This window comes from Phocoena phocoena, chromosome 1, assembly GCF_963924675.1.
Source record: "Phocoena phocoena chromosome 1, mPhoPho1.1, whole genome shotgun sequence".
Taxonomy (NCBI): domain Eukaryota; kingdom Metazoa; phylum Chordata; class Mammalia; order Artiodactyla; family Phocoenidae; genus Phocoena; species Phocoena phocoena.
Window position 1 is genome coordinate 86,374,778 of NC_089219.1, and position 19,306 is coordinate 86,394,083.

Genomic DNA, 19,306 nt, shown 5'->3' on the forward strand with positions numbered 1-19,306 from the left:
AAGTGCAAGACTCTCTTCTAAATACTGCATAGATGGACTTCTTTCATCCACACAATAGCATTATGAAGTGATATCGTTTTCTAATTTTACAGATGATGATACTAAGGGACAAGAGAGCTTTGACAACCTTTACCAAGTCAAATATGTAGTTTAATTGCAGAACCAGCACGTGTAAAAGCTATGCTCTAATGTCTCTTGAGAATGAAGGGCAGAACCAGCACCATCCTCAAAGGCACAGAACAACATACTGCATGTGGAGAACTACTTGAAAATGCAGTGTTTCTGGGGTATAAAGTGCAAAGAAAAGAAAACAAAGAGAAAGTAGGGGGATAAAATGACTTTGGATATAACACAGGGGGGTATTTTTGTTTTACTAAAATACTAGTTCTAATTTTATTGGCAGATGAACCATTTGAAAGTTTACAACCAGGGGACAACCAAGGTGAGATTAACAACTAATATTCAGAACTCTGGAACATATCAAATACCATAAAATAAACTGGACAATTAAAAAAACACATATTATTAAAAGTACTTAATACTAAGTATCTAATAGTGGGTATTACTATTAGAGTTAGTAGAGTTAGATGCTATTAAAAGTAATGGATAATGAAGATTTAGAATTTTAATTTATTTTTCAAAGAGTAGATTTTTTATTAAACTATTTCTGATCATAAAGAAAGATAAAAAGTTCTAGTGCTTATTTTTTGAAATGACCTCAATACCAATATACAATGAAGGTTAGACATAAAAGAAAACTACAGGTTCAAATATTCTAAATAAAATTTTAGTAAACTGAATAATACTACAATTTCCAACGGTGAGCAGTGGAGTGCCCTGCCAATGGGTCTATCAGTGGAAGTGATACTCAGAATACTTGACTTTAGGTTTGGTTTACTAACTGACTCAGCAAAAATATTGAAGAAAGACTCCCATCCTTCCTGAGGTAGTGTTTGTGGGCATGTGTGTGTGTGTGTGTGCGTGTGTGTAGCTGAGTAGTGGAGTTATGTGATTTATCAAACAGGATTGAAAATCTTCCAATTTTTCCACCCTGATAGAGTGAACATGTCCCTGAATTTGTAACGTACAGAAAGGATGCACAGGCATTTTGCGTTTCTCAGTCTGTTTCCACCCTAGCAGGCAACAGCGTGCAACTGAGGAAGCAAAAAAGTTGAATTAGACTTTTGTGTATCGAAAACTGGAAAGACAAGTAGCTTTACTCCTAGTGTTAATTTACTGGGATTGGGACCAGTAAGACTTTACTTACTGTAGTCAGACATTGTGGGACAGGGGGAGAATAACCATCACTGTGCAGTAAGTAGCTCCATGGTGCAAATGAGAACAAAGCAATAGTAACAATAATCAGTGGAGTGACAAGCACATGGACTCTTCCCTATGTTGGGGAATCTAGTCAAATTTCCCTTTTCTAAAGCATAAAACCCCCAAACGTTTGCCATCAAATCCAAAACTCACTCTCAGAAAGAACAGGAGAAAGATTCTTTGACAAAATGTTAAAATTTTGCTTACATTATGCCTTAGGAAATTGGACCAAGACGTGTAAAACTTAAAACTGGTATTATATGACAACTAACAGACATCAAAACATTTTGTGGCTGATATACGATGAAGTCCTAAGATTATTTGTTAAATATATATGATGTTAGAAAAATCATGTTATGGGCATTTTGTTTGTGTTTTTGCTCCCTTTTCTCCCATATTTTTTATATATGTAATATTTCTGTCATAATTTTCTTAGATATGGATTATAGCATATATTAACCTCCCTCTAATGGCTTTAATAATATATGCCTGGGTACTCAAACATCCCAGCTAAATTGAGAATAAAATTTGCTCCACATCAAGCTTAGTGTAAGAGTTATTACTATTTCAACAGAAGGGCTGAATATAATAAGCCCTGAGCCAAAGTTCCACCTAATATCTACTCAGGGACTTGACAGAAACTTTCTTTATGCATCCATAATATGTCTTCATACATATAATAATATTTTTAATGTAGGATTAAGGTTTACAACCTTTTCGGCGTGGAACACTTTTTTGAAATGAACTATGTGGCACCCATTATTAAAAAATACAGATAATAATGTACATGCTCTTCACATTTTTGATAGAAAATCTGGCTAAATAGACCAAGTATTTCCAGACTCTTTAACATAGAAAATAAGATAAAATAATTTTAAAACTAAATTCAGCTCTTTTTAGACACAAAATTATTTTGTTGGCTCTTAATGCACATGTTTCTCGCCTTCCAGTAGAGACAAAATATGACTTCATATTAGTTTTCAATAACATCCTATAATGATGGAAATGCTTGTTGCAAATAAACATAATGACAAACAAGATGATATAGAAAATTTATCAAGAAAGATATCTCAGCTATTTTTGTTCAGATTATGAAGACAGAGCTTCCCTGGTGGCGCAGTGGTTGAGAGTCCGCCTGCCGATGCAGGGGACACGGGCTCGTGCCCCGGTCCGGGAAGATCCCACATGCCGCGGAGCAGCTGGGCCCGTGAGCCATGGCCGCTGAGCCTGCGCGTCAGGAGCCTGTGCTCCGCAACGGGAGAGGCCACAACAATGAGAGGCCCGCGTACCGCAAAACAAAAACAAAAAACCCCATCAATGTTCTGTTTCTCATAAAAAGACTGAAATCAGATGGATAAAATTTTTAAATTTAGCAAAAATATAAGTATCAAGACAATATTCTTACCAATAATAAAATAATGAAATGCTTGGAAATTTATTTCTATAAAGCTAGCATAACTCTATAACCAAAATCTATAACATAGCCAAAACTCGCAAAGATAACAAATAAAAAATAAAGCAAAACAAAGACAGACTTTCAGTAGCTTTGAAACTCTATAAAGCGAGCAACAGAAGCTATTAAAACTGTATTTACAGTTTTAATATTCAGTGCATAAATAAGTGAATGCAAAAGAATTTTTAAAAAAAACACATAGAAAAAACTTAGTTCTAGATGTACAGATATAATAAAACATGATGCAAATGTATACATTCCAGAAATGCAAAGATTAATATAACTCAATACATTATCTGAACATAGACTTTCAAAAGGGGCAATTAAAAAATTTAACACCCCTCCTCCGTTAAAATAAAACAAAATAACTTAGAAAATGTTACTATTCTAAGTCTAGAAAATGAAAACATTTATTCAATATGATAAAAATACTATTTCATAGCTCAGAAAAGATGCCATGCATTACTACTTTTATAACATACTAGTGACAATGAAATAGTGGAAGAAAAATAAATATATATATATAACATACAAATAGAGGGTTTTTTTGTGACACGATATTTGGCTGAAAAAATTCATCTTAGAATAAACAAGAACTAATCTATCAGCTATTAGATATGAAATAAATTGAAATTACTCAACAAGAAATTTAGCTGAAGAACACAGTTGGGAGGGAAGATGATGAATTAAACTAAGTTTATATATGATGAGTGTATGTTATTTGGATGATAAATGTGTTCATTAAACTATTAAGATTACAGGACTGGAGTTCAAAAGAAAGATGGTTCTAGACAAGTCCTTAGCACACCTCTAGGCAAAAGTAAATTCTCAGTAATTATTTATCAAATAAATGAAACAAACCTATTAGAAAGAGAAAAAAATCAGATAATAACCAAGATAATGCTAGATCATGAAAGCTAAAAATACATACATACATGAGCATAGATACATACATGCATGCATACATATCAGAATATATCACATGCTGCACAGGAGCCAAACAGTATAAACCCAGAGAAAAATTTGTTTCATTGCCAGGAAATTATTTTTGACTTTAAAATATACAGTGTTAGTTGAGAGGTAAAAACGGAAGGCAGGTTATAAGAAGAATTTGGTGATGAGGAAAATGTGGTAACAAGTGTAGAATATTTTTAAAAATATATATCCTTTCATGGATAAAGTTGATAAGTCATAAAAGATGCAAGCATTTCATCAATGGATGCAAGTCCTCAAAGCTGAAAAAGAGCCTCATTACTGTCTCTCCTCAGAGTGATGGACAAGACAGTATTAACCTTCTCTTTAATTCAGGTTCCAATTCTTTCCTGATAATTTAATAAATTCATAGGGTTTAAAATTCAAATGTACAAAATGGTGATAAAGTCCTTCCTACACCTTCCCAAAGGCAATCTATACTATCAGATTCTATACATTTCCAGAGCACATATATTTCCAGGCATATATAAGCAGATATGTTTGTATTTTACACAAACTGTAGTAGCATACTTTTACCTTTGAACAAATATTGACCAAGGCAAGGGACATTAATTGACTTTGTCAAGGTTATCTGACTATAAAATTAGAAAGTGTCATAATTGTAGCTGAAATGTACGTTTTCTGGCACTCAGTGAATTGACTACTATTATGTCTTGAGTTTCCTAGTAAGAGAAATGGGTATGCCCTAATTTATGCAATATATCTGGTATGGTAAAAATCAAATGCAATTTTGTAATTACTTATAAGATGAATTCAGAGGTGTCAAATTAATTTTTGATTCATCTTCAATTTGAAGTATCACTTAATATATTAGTTTGAAGTCTCAATAATCATGTTCTTATTTAATGAGATTTAGGTAAGAACTTGCATTCAAAATGAAATACATTTAACAGACTTCTCAGAATGCATTTATATAAAGCAAGTAATCACCCTTAAATCTATTTTGAACACTATTTTTGAATTCTGTTTTCATAAAGTTGTGCACATCTGTACGGCATACTTGCTATAAGATTTTTTGTTTGGTGATTATGTGTAAATGTTTCATCGCCTATCCATTGCCAAATAAGATGTAATTATAAGTGTAAATGCACAAAATACTGTTTTGAGTGTTTCCCTTTTAATTGGTTATTTTAATTTTTATTTCTAAATGCAAGAGCCATAAATAGTTTGTACTTTTCAAAATAGCTCCCATATGTACTTACAGAATGTATTATGTAAATCATAGTACTTTGTTAATCTATTACCTTATACCTATTACAGAAAGTTAACATTTTTGAAATAAAAATAGCAATATGTTCAAGTGAAGAGCCAGAGTATGATACTCTTAAATAATACAAAAGAATAGGAATATCTAAAGCTATATTACGAAAGTAAAATGTATTAATTTTTTGACCATCTTTAAAAGAACACAATATTTATTTCACAAAACAATTAAAAATACAGAGCTGTTGCTTTCTACCTTGCTGAGTAACTGTTTATGTTGAAAAAGGATTATCACATTAACACTATTGACATTATGCATATAGTAAATAAAATAAACCTCTGTAAGAAATTATGTTCCAACTTGTGAAATACAAATGTTTCAGAATGCACAAAACTTGCATGAAAAAAACGTGATTAAAGCAACCAAATCCTTCTATTAGCTGCACTGAACCCCTAAAGCAATTTAGGAATTTGTTTCTTACAGACAATTAATCACATGCAGGCGTGCCAGATGAGAACTATTGATTGCCCTTTTCCAGGCTAGTGGCATTCAGACAGTAGACAGACAAATGCCCTAAGCAAGGAGAAGCATCTTTCTGCTTCTGCCTGGTGTAGCTTTTAATTGTTCTTTCCTAAAGTGTGTGACATTTTGTTGTTAATCTTTAGTGTAGCGCTTACTCCTTTCTTTTGGAGCAATACACATGTAAGTGTTATGTTTTTCACTTACCTTTACACCAAGGTCCTTCATAAGCTCAATCTCAAAATTGACTACATTATATGGTAGCCGGAACTGAGGGATTTCAGAGATACTGAAAAGAAAAACGAGACGCATTTGTGGGAAAATCACCAATTTAAAAAATGCAACATGTCTTTATTGATCAGTGTTAAAGGAATAAGTATCTCTTCTGAGGGTATTTTCATATCACATAATGTGAGTGTGAGGACATCCACATTTTTATATGCATGACAGAATATGATATGGGTTTCAAGAGAAACAGTAGAAACTGATGTGGAAAATAAATAAAAACAATAAAAAACAAATAGTGAGTAGACAATTGGCCTATACTTTTAAGTTTATTACAGTATTTAGTTGATTTATTTACTAACACTTCTATAAATTCCTAAGAAAAAATCTAAAAAAACCCAAAAATTTGAAAGTATACAGTGTTTAATATACATATCATATATACATACACACATATATATTCTATAACTATACCTCTAGCTTGTTCAAATTCAAATCTGTAACTTTGTATTATCATGCTGTTCAGGACATTACAGAATAAGTTCTGTAATGTGATCTACAGAATATTTTTACAGTAAAACAATCTTCTATGAAAGCAATGTGTCCCAAAAGGGTTCAGTCATTAAAAAGTAATCCTACTTGATATCAGTGCTCATTGTTTTCTGTCTTCAAATACAATCACTTCAAGAGTTAATAGTTCATACATAGTATTAAAGGTATGTTCAAATAACTTTTCAATATCTTATAGCAATAAAAAGGCTACATATGTTCATGAATATATAGCAATTCATGTAGTCATTCATCTATTCATCCAACAAGCATTTACAAAGTACCAGGTACAGTGTTAGCTGCAGTGATTTAATGGTGAATTTGACCAAATTACCACTTTTAATAAGCTCTCATTCTTGTGAGCAAAGATATATAAACAGATCATTACAACAGAATGTAGTACATTCAGTGAAAGAGCTATATCCAAGCACTATAGAGATTGATTTGTAAAATAAATAAATAACTGCTGAAGATGAACTTTCTGGATCATTCAGTGCAAGGTCTTCCAAAGTGCATCTATAGTCTTTTCATTCTTTGGTGACTTAAGAACTTGATTATTCAATTAATTTCCATACATCAATCAGCAAGGCACCATGCTCATCTCAGTGCTATAGAAAATGCAAAGTACTGAACAGTACAAAATCTATATTAGCTCCTATATTAAAGGAGCTTTCTATCTAGTTAGGGTGTAAGATTATACATAAGAATGACTTAGGGCATAGGGTAAGAGAGAAAAACCTCCTAAGCTGATCTTTGGACAACCACACTACCTCAGCGGTTATCATAATGCTCTGGGCACCACACAGGACTCTGCCTTTGTAGGGTAGCAGAATATGCCCCTCCAAATATGCCACTTCAGCACAGGATTATTTTGAGCTGAAGATAATTAAGAAGAAACAGATACAAGAAAAGCTCTCCGGTCCCCTATTATCTGCCAAAAAGCAGTACATAAATTTGCAATGGTGTGTCTTCCTTTCCTGTACCAAGAAGGGCAAAACTCTTAATCACCAGGAGACAGTTGTAGACCCTTACCAGACCAAAGATGGGCACCAAGAGGAATTTACATTACAAGCTTTACTAAATAACTCTTATGTTCCATTAGTTTCCCCCATATATTTACCTTCTCACAGTTTGCTGTCCCTAAAAGCATAAACCCCTTTTCCTTTGTCTTGTCACTTCTCCACAAATTTATCATTCTTTGTTAAGATGCTACATAGGGGCTTCTCTGGTGGTGAGGTGGCTGGGAGTCCGGCTGCCAATGCAGGGGACACGGGTTCAAGCCCTGGTCCGGGAAGATCCCACATGCTGTGGAGCAACAAAGCCCGTGCGCCACAACTACTGAGCCCGTGTGCCACAACCAATGAAGCCCATGTGCCTAGAGCCCATGCTCTGCAACAAGAGAAGCCACTGCAATGAAGAGTAGCTCCCCCCCCAAACGCAGCTAGAGAAAGCCTGCACTCGAGACCCAACGCAGCCAAAAATAAATAAATAAAATCTATCTTTAAAAAAAAAAAAAAAGATGGTACATAAACCTCAAGTTCTGACCCCCCTTCTCTGAATGACTCATCACTGAGTTCTCCCACATGTATGTACAATACATGTGTTAATAAACACTGTTTTTCTCCTTAATTTGTCTTATGTTAGTTTATTTCACAAGGCAACTACTGACCTAAGAGGATAGAGGATATTTTTTTTTCCTCCCTGTACCTTCCGAGGCTAAGGAGAAAAATTCTTAAATAGTATGGATTACATAAGTAGGCACAAACAGACACCCAGTCTTGATAGGCCTGGGGGTCTGCAGAGGAGAGACTGAAAATGGACTAACATTGGAATCTGATGAAAGTCCTCAAAAGGCTAGACACGAAAGCAAAAATTCTAGCTAAATAAACCAACTACAGCAAGGTGAGCCTCTAAATACAAACAGATACACTGTGAGGCTGAGTACCTTCCTCTGACTTGGGATTTTTATGGGTTCTGAATAGAAGTACATGATATGTAAGTAAAAAAAAATGATGCTAGTTTAGGTCAATGGTTCTAATTTAAGATATGGCTCTGAAACAGCAGGTTAATGAAGCAGGAACAATTTTTCTATTGACCAGAAAGAAAGGAGAACACTCTCAACCTAGCAAGAAGAAACCAGAGCAAGGAGGAAGTATAACTCTGAAAGTTGAAGTAGCCAGCAGAGCAAATGGAATGCCAGGCTGCTAGGGCTTGAGCAGCTCTGCTTAGAATCACATACTGCCCTGAAAGCGTTGTAGCCCACACTTACTTAGCACATGTGTTATGAATAAATGTGTGAGAATCACATTTCCAAGCATCTTCTATAGGAAATAAGAGTAATGTGAGATACTAAAAAGAGTTAGATTTGATCATAATCAAGTAGGCAGGGGATAAGGAGGTATATTGATTGTTATAAACATGACACAATTATATTCACCAATGGATGAGGTCAGCAGACAGATGGGCGATACACACACACACACACACACTCACACACACACACACTCTCATGGTACAACGTGACAAGTATCAAATACCAAATGTGAACGAGAGTGTTTCAAAGGAGAATTAGCTTATTGCAAGATGAGATAATCAGGTGAAATGTGACATATGATCAGCTTTCAGACAAGTGAAGGCATCCCAAGATGAGGAAAATGGTAAGGAAGGAGGAACAGAATGGGGAAGAGGGGAAAAAAAAAAGTGTACATGCTGTGTTCAGGGGATGGGCAATGGAGCAGAGGGGTGTCAGCAGGCTTTAACAGGAACACTACCACCCCAGATACCAGGCAAATTCCTCCTCATTTCAGAGCTCTAAATGACATCCATATGTGATGGCACCCACATTTTTATCCTCAAACCTAAATTCCAGACCTTTATATTCACTTGGACGTCTAATAGGTATCTCAAATTTTTTATACCCCAAACTAAACTTTTGGTTCCTCTACCCCAACATATGTCCTCAGACAACTCCTTCCTATGAGCTGCTCAACCCTATACTCGTACTCTATTCTCTTACCCACATCACACCAAGTCCAGGTGCGGGCAATAAGGAGGTACACTGTTTTTAGACGATTTAAAAAGTTATGAAACTGACAAAAATAAGCCTTTTTGTATTATCACCATGAGTAGGTAACTCTAAACAAGTCAGTGATATTCTAAACACTGTCTCCCCCCAAAAAACTCTTTGGTGGATCTAAATTCTAAATAATGGCTACATTTGCTACAGAGTTTTAGTAATAAATGTTTTTAAAATAAATATCCACATGTGTCAGGTCTACAGTCTTCCGCTCTACCAGCTGAACTATTGAAGGTGAAGCAATTATACTCCAATAAAGATGTTAAAAAGATGTGTAAGCTTTAAATAATCCCAATTTTATTACCCATTCATTAATAAACTGAGTTCTACAGAACAGTTAATATGGAGAACTCCAGTTAAATAGCAACCACTGGCACATGCTGATTCACCTACAAGCATATTCCTCATTCCAACGGCCATAGGCAGCATGTGTCTCCACCCCTGCAAGACTACGTATTCCAATGTTTAAACAGTTGATCTGAGATTGATAAAATGATAACACATGAAGCAACATGAATCTACTTCAATTCTATCATTTTGTGTGACCAGAAGTTTTTAACTTGGGTTTAAAATAGTGAAACTGTGAACTATACCTTTAATATTGAAATTATTTTGTTTTAATTGCTAATATTTTGTTTTATGGGAGTGAATAAAAATAATTATAATCACCAATTATGACATAATTCTCTTTGAAGATTATTTTATTGTACAGACTAGAGGATAACCATATTTTAAGAATTATCTATTCCATATATCAAATGCTCTAGGGACAGCACTAAACTGCCATTTTTGAAACCCCCTCATGCATTTATAAACACCTGACATACTCTATATTTGGTTTATTGTCTACCCCCCCACTACCAGAATACGAGCCCCATGAGAACAGGCACTTTGCTTTATTTACCTTTGTATCTCTAGGGCCCGAGACAATGACCAGCACATAGTAGGAGATCAATAAATAAAAAAGGAAGGAAGGAAGGAAGGGAGGAAGGAGGGAGAAAGGGACAGAGGGAGATTACCCTCAAGACTGCGTATTGAGAAAGGGGATACAAGGACAGAAGATGGAATTTAATTGGAATGGTTACTTCCCAAGTTTGTTGTACTTATAAAAACAAACTATCATTCTTCTATATGTGCTCTTTTAACAATCTAAAGTTTTGAAAGAAATCTTCCTTGTGGCCACAAATCCTTTAGTACAATTAGTGGAATGCCCAGATAAGCTAAAAAAATAATCGTTCTTATATGTTCATGTTTCTTTCATCTAAATGGAATTAACCAGTAACAACCTCCTTCCATTCTTTTTAAAGCACGATGCTCATACTCCGATAGAACTTTGCTTTCGTTTATTACGCGAAGGTACCACACTTTAAATTTGTGTTACATAACACATGTTCTCAAAATATTTTCTACGACCAAATCTATTTCACCTAAACCCCATTTCCTTATTGTGAATCCATAGGTTGTCTTTTTGTTTTGTTGATGATTTCCTTTGCTGTGCAAAAGCTTTTAAGTTTGATTAGGTCCCATTTGCTTATTTTTGTTTTTATTTCTTTTTCCTTGGGAGACTGATCTAAGAAAACATTGCTAAGATTTATGTCAGAGAATGTTTTGCCTCTGTTCTCTTGTAGGACTTGTATGGTGTCATGTCTTATATTTAGGTCTTTAAACCATTTTGAGTTTATTTTTCTATATGGCGTGAGTGTTTTAAGTTCATTGATTTACATGTAAGCTGTCCAGGTTGCCCAACATCAGTCGTTGAAGAGATTGCCTTTTCTTCATTGTATATTCTATAGAGCTCCATTTATTGTAAATAAAGCAAACTCCATCCAATTTCTAAGCTTAATATGAATTTCTGAAAATCAGATACAAAGTGAATATTTTCCATTTCAGTGTATGAATCTTCATGGGAATAAATGATTATGTGACTGAATCCTGGTTTAATAATGATGTTGATTAATAGTAAATAATAATATGGTATCTATGAGATAAACACTGCATAAATGTACATTAAAATGGAACATTTTTAGTAGACTCTAACATAATTATAATCAAATGCAAAACTTAAAGAGACTGGAGAATGAAAATACATGACCAGGACAGCACGTCTGTGTACACAACAAAATGAATTATCCAATATTCTGTGGAGTTTGGTTTCCCCATCTCTAATTTGCATAATTTTCACATATATATATCGCCATTTAAAGGAAAGATTCACAGGGGTGAAATAAGCTTTCTTTTTTTTTTTTTAAAGATTTTTTTGATGTGGATCATTTTTTTAAAGTCTTTATTGAATTTGTTATAATAGTGCTTCTGTTTTATTTTTTGGTTTTTCTGGCCGTGAGGCATGTGTGATCTTAGCTCCCTGACCAGGGATTGAACCCGCACCCCCTGCATTCGAAGGTGAAGTCTTAACTGCTGGACAGCCCGGGAAGTCCTGAAATAAGCTTTCATATGATTGGTTCCTCTATTCATAAAATATTTTGCTGAGATTTCTCTTAAATTCACAGAACTAGACAGAGAAATTTTAAAATAAATATTGCTTAAAGCCAACTGCAAATTTAAAGTGAATAATGAAATCAAAATTTGAGCATTTGGAAAAAGAACACTTAAAATACCATCTGTGAGCCTGAAGTTCCTATACGATTACGAACCAACAATGTTCATAATCATTTTACCCCATCATTTTTGACACTGTGAACATGAAATAAATGTAGGCATTACCTTAAACCACCAACGTATTCTTGTTTTTCAAATATAGTGATGTCAGAGTAGCCTAATCGAGCCAAGAAGGAAGCACAACTTATACTTGCAGGCCCAGCCCCCAAAAGAGCAATCTTTGCAGAATAGGCTTCAGGCATTTTTTCTGGGGGAGGCAGAAAATGACTCCTGATTTGTGGGATATTCATTGCTTTGAACACCTACGGAGAAATCAATTGGCATGGTTAACATTTTTAATCTAACTTTTACATCCTCAAACATAGTTTTAATGTTTCCAATCCATTTGTGCTTTTAATAGAAATAAGCAGTACATTTTAAGTATTAGCATACTTAGAAGTTATATTGGGTCAAGCCGATGGCAATCTATGCTTGACTAACTCTTTCTCAATCTTTGACATTCCTGTCTAAGGTCCTCTAGGAAGCATTCCTGACTCGCTTTCCCTACTCCAGCCCTGGTCCAAGTTAAATGCTCCTCCTCTAAGCTCCTGTATCATACCGTGTGTGCTATTAATGAAACCATTTACCGCATGTGCCACGTTTCCATGTTAGCGGAACATTAGTTCTTGAGTCATAGAATATGTCATATATAAAAACACACACATATAACTTATTAACTATTTGTTTTAAATATTTTTAGAAACACGTTACCATTAGTATAACCAGCAGTGAGCGTTAACCTGGCACATAGGCATTCAGTAGATAATTTATGACATCTGCTTCTGGTTATGATAGATTAGCTTTTGAAGAATAACATTTCAAAAATATGTTGGAAGCACTGGAGACCCTCTGAAGTAAGCCTGACTAGAGGAGCCAAGATCTCAGAAAAAAGGGAACAGCAGAGAAGTGAGGTGACAGTTTAGGAGTTTCTTTTACCCTGAGGGAATTCGCCACTTCTTAGCAGAGTGAGGAATCTTGTAGATAGATGACCACGGCTCAGAAGAGACAGAAAGAGAGATTTAAGCTAATTTTCTAGGACTAGAGAGACACAGTGTTTATAAACAAAACAAATTTCTATAAAGCAGAAGGGAGCTTTCTGCACTCTGAGAGGCCAGAAGAAACAACTGGAGTACAGGAGTAGTTGAAGAAGAAAAAGTCCTAGTAAACACCTTACCATACAGCTGAAACTTCTGGAGGGCTGTACTCTGCAAGTGGGGCAAACCAGAGGAAGACATGTAACCCAGCCTGATTTAGATGAAGGTGATAAGGTCTCACTCCTGTCTACCTCCCAAATGATAGGGTGAACCTTTTGTGGAGGATAATAAGTCAACTGCAACATCTACAAATTTTCATATACAAGGCCTGGCTTTTGATCAAAAAAGCCCAGGCTTCTCATTAACTAAGAACTAAGAACTGCCAATAACTCAGAAAACATAAAGATATGCATACATAATCCAGTAAGTGTAGTTATCAAAGATAGACTTTAGAATAGCTATAATGAACATGTACAAAAAATACATAAGAATGTGAACTTCACCAGGAAACTTGAATTTGTTTTTAAAAAATAGAAATTTTAGAAAAGAAAAAAATTCAAAATTAAAATTGAAAACTAAATAAATGTACTTAACAGTAATTTGAACAGGTGAGCAAAAATGGACTCATAAACTGAAGATGAGTCAATGTTTTGTTCTGTTATTTGTAAATTATTATTGCACTGGATTTTCCCCCTTAGTTTTATAGTAGGGTGCATCAACCTTGGTAGTTTCTGATGAACTGAATATTTGAATGAAATTTTGTAAACTTCATCACAAACGCAACATGTTTAGAAGTCTGGCTTTAAAATTATGCTCTTGGGGTTGAGTCATGACCTCCATCATTCTCATGGTGTACAGTATTGAATAAGTGTTTTAACATCTCCATGCTTCAGTCTCCTCAAACTGTAAAGTGGGGTTAATAATATCTATCTCATAGGGCTAATATGAGGATTAAATGAGTTAATACATGTAAACCTAATCTGAGGGTTTCTCTGAATGCCAGGGCACAGTAGAATTTTACCACATAGTAGGCTTCCAGCAAGATTTTGATGAATTTCAAAATTCCTGAACTCCAGTGATAGTTACTCATTTCAACAAATGAGTAACACACGCAGTTCTTCCTCAGTGATACAAAAGGATGGTTATTTATAGGTTATTTGTAAGTGAATAATCTTGAGGAACATTTTAAATAGATTTCCTTGTATAATCACCCTGTGATTTCTGACTTTTCACTCATTTGGAAAGTGCATTTCTTTCATCACTCCATATTGACTTTACTAGCATTTTCCCCATAATTTTCATATTATTTTGAGGCAAGGGAGAAATTATCCTGATTTTTAAAATTCAAAGACTGAGACACAGAGAGGGGCCATGTAATATTCCCCCAAGCCTCCTCATGTTCTGGAGACAGAAACAGTATAATTTTCTAATAATTATGCAGTGCTCTCTAAATGGAAAAGGACATAACATGGTAAATGCAAAGATATTTACTGATTCTAATTTGAGAGTATCCTTTTTCTCATTTAAATATTTCTTACTTTCTAAAATGGTACTTAATGGAAATAAACACAAATATTTGGTAGCTATATTTCTTCCTCAATTACTCTACTTGTTCTTATAAACCAAACAATAGCAACTATAAATTATAGGGGAATCATGACAAAGTTTTCTTGGATATTTCAGAATATCTCCACTGGTTGAAGGATATATTGTAAAAGGTTAGTTGTATTCAACATATCCCATAAGAGTTTTATATTTTTGCAAGTATTTAACTTGATTTTATTATAGAAAAAAACATAATTTCTGGTCATTTCTAAAGAGATACTATTTCATCAGTGTAGGTCTAAGAGAAACCTTAAAAAAATAATACATTGGTTTTCATTTTGCTGGTTTCAGTTTCTTTGAGTTAATTAATTAGCAATATGACAGTCTGGTTACCTTTTGAATGCTTAAATGGAAAGAGATTGTTATTTGTGCATCCAAAAGTAAGTTACCTCAAATTACATGCCTTCTAGGAGATGCTTCTATGTAATTTTCTTTGTAACTTGCTTCCTTTTGTGAAAGAAGTCAAAGGAAGTACTGAGTACATACTATTCACCGCACTCATCCTTAGAAAAGAAATATTCTTGGGCTGTCTGACAGTTTCTTCACCACAATTAAACAAGGGACACCAAAAGTGGGAACTGTGTTTCAAACACATGAGAAATAAGGAAAACTTCATGCTATGGCAAATTTTTAGTTATCAAAATTATTAATGCATTAGAGATTCTTAAAAAATGTTGTTTCATTATGTTCTTATTATTAAAATAGACATTATTGTGAGACATCGCTGGCATGGTAAAAATACTGTGTAATTTGAAATCAGAATATTCTGTTCCATTAAATTTCCACCTTAATTTGGTAAATATCTTTATGTGCCCTCTATATTAGTATGAATAAGACAAACACAGACCTTCCAGTCAGTAGTTCCCTGGGTAACAGGGTACTCATATGTCTTAAATATAGAAAAATTATTACAATGCAATCTGTCCATGTGTAGGGTTCATTTTTATACATGGTGCTGTTGGAGCTGGTGAGAAAGAAATGTTATCCCAGAAGGGAAGAAAGATAACGCCTTAGCCAAATCTTAAAAAAATGACACATGTTATTGTGGAGAGGATTTCACCTCTCTAAATGTCAGCTCTAAAATTAAGAGAGTAATAATTACTTCAACAATTTATTGTGAAGATTGAATAAATCAATGATGATAACCTCCCGGGATTAATGCTTTCTCTTTATAAGGCACTCACGTAGGTGCTTAACATTTATATCTCCAGCCCTAAAATCTTTAAAGTTAGGTATCATTGCTCATTTTATAGACAGCAGAACTGATTCCTAACTTATTATTCTACATTATAGTTCATAGTTTTATTATGATTAAACTATATGTTCTATTTGTGATTTAAGGCTACAACGGAATTGAATAGTTAAGTTGACAAAATACAATTAGAAAACATAGGTGTGTGTACTTTGGTTATGAGCAACTTTACTGATCCAGAATCATATGTAGGTTCAAACTAATCAGTGCAAGCACTCATTTGCCTTCAGAATTTGCTCATGCTGTTCTCTGTGCCTTGAATTCTCACCCACTCCCAACTTTACCATACTTGATGAACACCTTTCAGGATTCGGTTTAAATTTCACTTTCTCAACTCAGCTTCCCCTCCCTGCTAGACTATCTGTTAGGGTTCCTAGCTACTGGCTCCCACAGTATTGTCTGACTGCCCCCTCTCCGCACTTCATTGTAATTTGCTTGCTTTATTTTCTTTCTCACTAGGCAATAAGCTCCCTGAGGGCTAGTATCTTTCCTATCTTGTTCATCACTGTATCCTTAGCACCCAGACACTGCCTAGTACCTAGTTAGTCACTCAAATATGTGTTCATTGCTGGAGTTGGAAAATAAAGCTGCCGAGGGTCAGGCAATCCATGCTACAGCTTGCTGGGGACAAAAAGAGAGCAGGGAGGCAACAGAGAGTGATGGAGACATGGTAGACTGGAGAGATCATTCCCCCATCCTATCAACTTCAACTGATTTTTAATATGATTTTTCAAGAAACAGCAGTAATGGTTAACTACTTATAAGCAGGTCAATAAAATAATAAAAGAACAGTAATTAGAAGGCAGCCAAAATTGAAATGTACTGGTTGTTATGTGATATGCCAGATAATCATTTACTAAACTATTTTCAAAGAGCCAGGTTTTCTTTGTAGATCACCATTATTTTTGCTCTCATGTTCTATTTCATTATTTTTCTATTATTTTCAGTTTCTTTCTTCTACTTTTTCCACATCTACCACCAACACATCCCTCCTCCACCTGTTTCCTCTCTCTCTAGCTTCTTGAAATGAAACCTGCTTACTTATATATAATCTTTATCTCTTCTGTTATATACACTTAACACAATAAATTTTCATGTAAAAATGGCTTCAGCTACATTTTACAGGTTGTCAATGGAAATTGTGTCATTCAGGTCTAAATATTTTATAATTTCTATTGTGATAACCTCTTTAACCCATGAGCTATTTACAAATGTGTGTTTTAAATTTGTTGCTATTACCTTCATTTTGACAATATTTTTATTTTTGATTTCTAATTTAGTTGTGTTGTAGAAAAGTGCAGTCTGTATGTATTTATTTGTTAACAATATATGTCCACACACATATATATCTATATGCACTCACTCTATATTAGTTGGGTACAGGAACCTTTCTGGATTTATTAAATCAATCTAATAAACTTTACTCAAAAAAATCTTACAAATTTTGAGTAAGGCCATATTGTAATGTATATGTAAGTTTATGAATTTTATACTTTTAAGACATTTATTCTTCTTTTCATTACTTGTTTTTCTCTTTATTTTTATTAGTACACGTTCCCTAAAATTCCACTTTTGTTACATATGAATATGACTACATTAACTTTTTTATGGTTACTATCTTGCAAGGTATTGCTTTTTTCAACCACCTTATTTTCAAGTTATCTGATAAGGTCTTTCTCTTTTAAACATCATATAGCTGTTTGGAGTACTTATTTTTAATCCATAATAAAGTCACTTACGTTTTAATAAGTAAACTTAATAAATACATTATTATGATTAATTATATATTTGTACGTATTTCTACTATCTGCTTTGTGTTTCCTGTTTACCATATTTTGTATTTGCTTCTCTCTCTCATTTTTTATTTTTCCTTTCCTGTCTCTCACTGGATTAAGTTTTCTACCCACCCACCCCTCTTTGATTCTATGATTTCTTAGAAGTTACAGGTGGTATTTCTATATTTTTTGTGATTACCTTTTAATTTTTAACATAGATATTTCAATGTTTTTAAAACATTGAAGAGAGATATCAAGTATCTCTCTCCTCCCAACACAAAAGGCCCTTACCACCCTTAACTGTGCTCTACCACACCCACCTCAAACACCTTCCTTGTCAATTTTATATAAAATTTTATCTCTATCTTTTTTAACACCCCAAAATGAGTTGTTATCATTACCTTACAGTCAATAATTTTATTTACCACCATATTTTTCTGGCTTATTTCCTCACCATCATTTCTTACATCTCTCTTTCATTCCAAGTTTGTCTCAGTCATGCTGAAAAATAACTTTTAGCAGTTCTTATAACAAGGTGAGTAATAAGTCACCTTAGATTTTAAATGCTTAAAATACCTTTACTCATGCTTGTATTGTTAAGGGAGAAATACAGTTCTTTATCTTAGTTCTTTATAAAAAGTGTTCTTGGCTTCTAACATCTATGGATGCTGATGAAAAGTCTGGGGTCAGTCTAAATGTTGTTTGGTTTTAAAGTAATCTGTTTTCTCTTTTTCTGGAAGCTGCTTCTTTTGAGGTCTTTGGTATTTCACAATATTATAATCGTGAGGGGCTTACATCTTTCCTTTCTTTTGGAAAATTCTCTACCATAACTGCCTTAAGGCTGCTCTTCACCAATCTCTTTCTATTCCATTTCTAAATTTAACTTTTTACTGGTATTTTTACTACAGTGAATATTTCCAATCAACTATTTTTCATACCAAATTCATTGTTTTTTTTTCATAATTTTACCTTATTTTTATGGATATTATTTTCTATTTGTTTTAAAGGCCTGATTGTGGTAGTATTTGGTTTCATTAGGACAAAATCATCTATAGGTTGAGTCTTTTGATTATCACTGGCAGCATTAGCTTTTTTAATGTGGCTTTGGACTTTTTGTTCCAGACTTATTCTGAGACAAAGTTTTCTGTCTTTGCACTTACCCTCTTGCTTCTTATGTACAGTATACAGTGGCCTCCACCCAGCATCACTCCTCTCCCTCTACCCCACTGCAGAAACAGGTCTCTAACTGGAAGCCCAGGGCTCCAGTCCCCAGGTGATATTTAGAGATAACACAGAAGCAAGTTACTGGGCCACTAGGCACATGCCCAAAACACTGGGGCACAGCTTTCATAGCTTATCTTTGTAGCTTCATATAAGCACTAGCCCTGCATCTATTTTTTTTTAAACTTTCTACCAGGGTTAGGTAAATCCAGTCCTCTACGATGCATAATGTTTTTGGTACTTATTATCCCACACCAGTCAAACTCCCCAGCAGCCCCTGATTGTTTGCTTATGCAGAGCCTAGCAGACAGTGGCCCAAGTCCCCTGTTTACTCTTGAATATTTCTATACCATTTCTGGCCCCAAAAGGTATTTACCTTCCTTTTTAGTTCAGCTACTAACTTTTCTTGTGTGCTTATTATATTT

General features: G+C 34.2%; 1 protein-coding gene across 1 annotated transcript in view; it reads right to left on the reverse strand.

The window, feature by feature from the left end:
- The window catches only part of DPYD (dihydropyrimidine dehydrogenase), a 369,420-nt gene that overhangs the window by 129,638 nt on the left and 220,476 nt on the right, over positions 1–19,306 (reverse strand). Inside the window, exons 6-7 of the mRNA XM_065885362.1 lie at positions 12,061–12,257; positions 5,697–5,778 (exon numbers count right to left, since the gene is read on the reverse strand). Coding sequence (XP_065741434.1) covers positions 5,697–5,778; positions 12,061–12,257 — 279 coding nt within the window. The remainder of the gene's footprint in view (positions 1–5,696; positions 5,779–12,060; positions 12,258–19,306) is intronic.